This window comes from Gadus chalcogrammus, chromosome 11 (genome assembly GCF_026213295.1).
Source record: "Gadus chalcogrammus isolate NIFS_2021 chromosome 11, NIFS_Gcha_1.0, whole genome shotgun sequence".
Lineage (NCBI taxonomy): Eukaryota > Metazoa > Chordata > Actinopteri > Gadiformes > Gadidae > Gadus > Gadus chalcogrammus.
In genome coordinates this window covers 22,158,220-22,160,976 of record NC_079422.1, presented here as the reverse complement: position 1 = coordinate 22,160,976, position 2,757 = coordinate 22,158,220, and the positions used below count along the sequence as shown (strand labels likewise).

Sequence of the window (2,757 nt, the reverse complement as noted above, 5' to 3'; positions counted from 1 at the left end):
CTCTTCCTCCTCACGCTCCCTGTGGACGGACTCATTCATCAATCACCTCCACCCCACCAGCTCATAACTCACCTCCATGAGTGTCAAAATAAGTCTTTCAAAGACCCCCTCTAGATTTAACTTTACAAAGCCATCTTGCTGACCTCTTCCCATAGCGTTTTCACCAGTCCTACCAAATGTAACAACCCTTACCAATCTTCAGCATTTAAAATAAGAAGGGCGAATATAAATACAGTCATACATTATTGATGAGGTGAGGAAGCAGCACGTTTTCAATATGTTTTTTTCGTTTCATTGATACGTGAACAAGTAGACTTCTTTATGTTCTCACCATTTTTCTTTGATTGCTGAGGCAGAAGGTGCAGATGTGTTTTGGCTGCGGTGATTGGTCCGATACCCGGGAAGGGGAGGAGCTTAGGTGGAAGAACGGTGGAGAGGGGCCATGGCATGGCTGTCCGTCATGGAGACCTTCACCCAAGAGCAACACGTTTCCCAGGTGACTGATGTAGCTGCTGGCCAATCGCAGTGTCTCGATCTTTGAAAGTTTCCTATGAACCAAAATGCAGATTTCATTCGATTTATTGCATCATCTACTGGGGGAATTGGGTTAGGGTTAGGGTCGGAATGCCATGGATAGTCTGGTTTTGCTGTCGGATAATATTAAATCATACTGTTGTCCGTGATACAACACAATGGGACTGTGATTTGGGCTAGTAGATCTAGGATGATCATTTACAAAAAATGATGTTTCAAAACGTATCTGTGAGTGCTGTAAATACGTAAGTACGCATGCATCTATGCATATATGATATATGACATGAATCCCATTTTTAATCCATTTCTAACAGTCACTCCTCAAATAACCAAGCTACCAATCAAACACTCACCCTTTGCCACACACACACACACACACACAGACACACACACACACACACACACACACACACACACACACACACACACACACACACACACACACACACACACACACACACACACACACACACACACACACACACACACACACACACACACACACACACACACACACACGGTTAGGCCCATTGGAAGTCATACCAAGTTGAAGGGCACCTCAGCGCCCCTGTCATAACACACGTCTCTACGAGCGGCCTCTGTGAGCCGGGCCGTACCTGTCGGCGGGCTCCGTGGGGATGAGCGTGCGCAGCGCGGTGAACGCCGTGTTGACAGAGTTGGTGCGGTCGCGTTCCCTGGCGTTGGCCGCGTTCCTCTGCCGGAACTCTCCGGGAGCCCCGGGGGTCAACAGACCCCCGTCGTCGCCGCCGCCGCCGCCGCCGCCGCCGAGCCCTAGTCCCAGACCGCCGCAGCCGCCGCCCCCGCCGCCACCACCGCCGCCGCCGCCGCCGCCGCCGCTCAGCTTCCTCTTCCTGTTCACCTTGATGTGGAAGGCAGACGGGGAGGAGGAGGAGGAGATGCGGAAGGAGGAGGAGGAGGTGCCGTTGAGGCCCCCCCGCTCCTCGGAGCCCGAGCCCGAGCTGCCGTTGTCGTCGTCGTCCTCCGACAGCAGGGCGATGTCGCTGTACAGGTAGCGGCCCGCGCCGGGCGCCGCCCGCAGCATGGCAAAGGTCATCCTGGACGCCGCCTGACGGGTTCGGCACGCTGGTGCTGGGTGCTCTGTGCTGGGTGCTGGGTGCTCTGTGCTGGGTGCTGGAGATGGTTGCTGGGTGCCAGGTGCCGGGGGCTGGGTTGTCGGTGCTGGGTTCAGGGGCTTCGGTGCAGTACTGGAACTGTACCCACCTAGACCTTCAGGTCGATGGAAGGAGGAAGGAATCGAGAAGGGCTCGGCTGCCAAAGACTGGGGAGGTGACGCAGAGACTGGACAGAGTCCGACAGGAGGAATGGAGGTCTTGCTGAACGGATGCTGTCCCTGCAGTTCTGTGGAGGACAAGAGTTTCTGTTTGTCTTTGTCGTTGTTCAATCTTTCTTGGCTGATGACGTGAGATCTAGATCGGCCAAAGCGTCGGGCAGCTTGCTGTAAGTTCTGATCCCTTTTAAGTTCTTCTTCATGCACCAAAGGGAAAATAAATGCCCAAAGTCCAGGTGCTTCCTCAGTTAATCCTCCGTTGAACACTTTGTGAAGCCATAATTTGCCATTTTTCTCTGGTTGTCAAGTCGATTCTGTTCTTCTACCTCGTTCACTTCTTCCCCTCCGCTTCCATCCGTCCCACTCGCCGGCGCTGACGTCTCCTGGTCTTGAGGAAGCTAACCCAGAGCGCGGCTGTCCCTGACCTTCTTGTCACTTTCTCTGCACCTCCCTCCGCCTTCTGTTTTGCCTGACTGCTCCACGTGTGCCTGTTTTCTCAGTTTTTCCGTGTGCCTCTGGTCTTATAGCTAGTGGGAGGGCCCCGGGGCCTTCTGGGCCCCTCCCTCCGAGCCCTGCTGCTCCCTGGGCTGCTGTCTAGAAGCAGGGCCGGTGGAGACGGGAGGCCACAGGCACAAGCAAAGAGGCAGGAGGTTGTTTTGGCTGTAACACCCTCGCTCCGCTTCAGGGGAAATCCAGTCCGGCCATCCCTGCTGCCGGTGAGAAAACTTTGGCCACCGTTTGGTTTTTAATTTGTATAACTATCGAGTAGGAAGTATAAGACGTGCATCCGTTTTTGAATGTTATGGCAGAAATAAACTGAATAAACGGCAGCAGTGGTGGTTTCTGAATGTGACAGGTGACGGGTGTTCATCGGAGCATGTAGTCGTTGTTTTATACGCTGGAAAATGTAATCA

At 53.6% G+C, this 2,757-nt stretch overlaps 1 protein-coding gene across 1 annotated transcript in view; it reads right to left on the bottom strand.

The window, feature by feature from the left end:
- scxa (scleraxis bHLH transcription factor a) overlaps nucleotides 1-2,322 on the bottom strand; it is an 11,797-nt gene extending 9,475 nt beyond the window's left edge. The window contains exons 1-2 of the mRNA XM_056602259.1: nucleotides 1,152-2,322; nucleotides 332-548 (exon numbers count right to left, since the gene is read on the bottom strand). Of these exons, the coding sequence (XP_056458234.1) occupies nucleotides 332-548; nucleotides 1,152-1,609 (675 nt within the window). The 5' untranslated portion in view covers nucleotides 1,610-2,322. The remainder of the gene's footprint in view (nucleotides 1-331; nucleotides 549-1,151) is intronic.
- Between the last annotated feature and the right edge of the window lie 435 nt (nucleotides 2,323-2,757).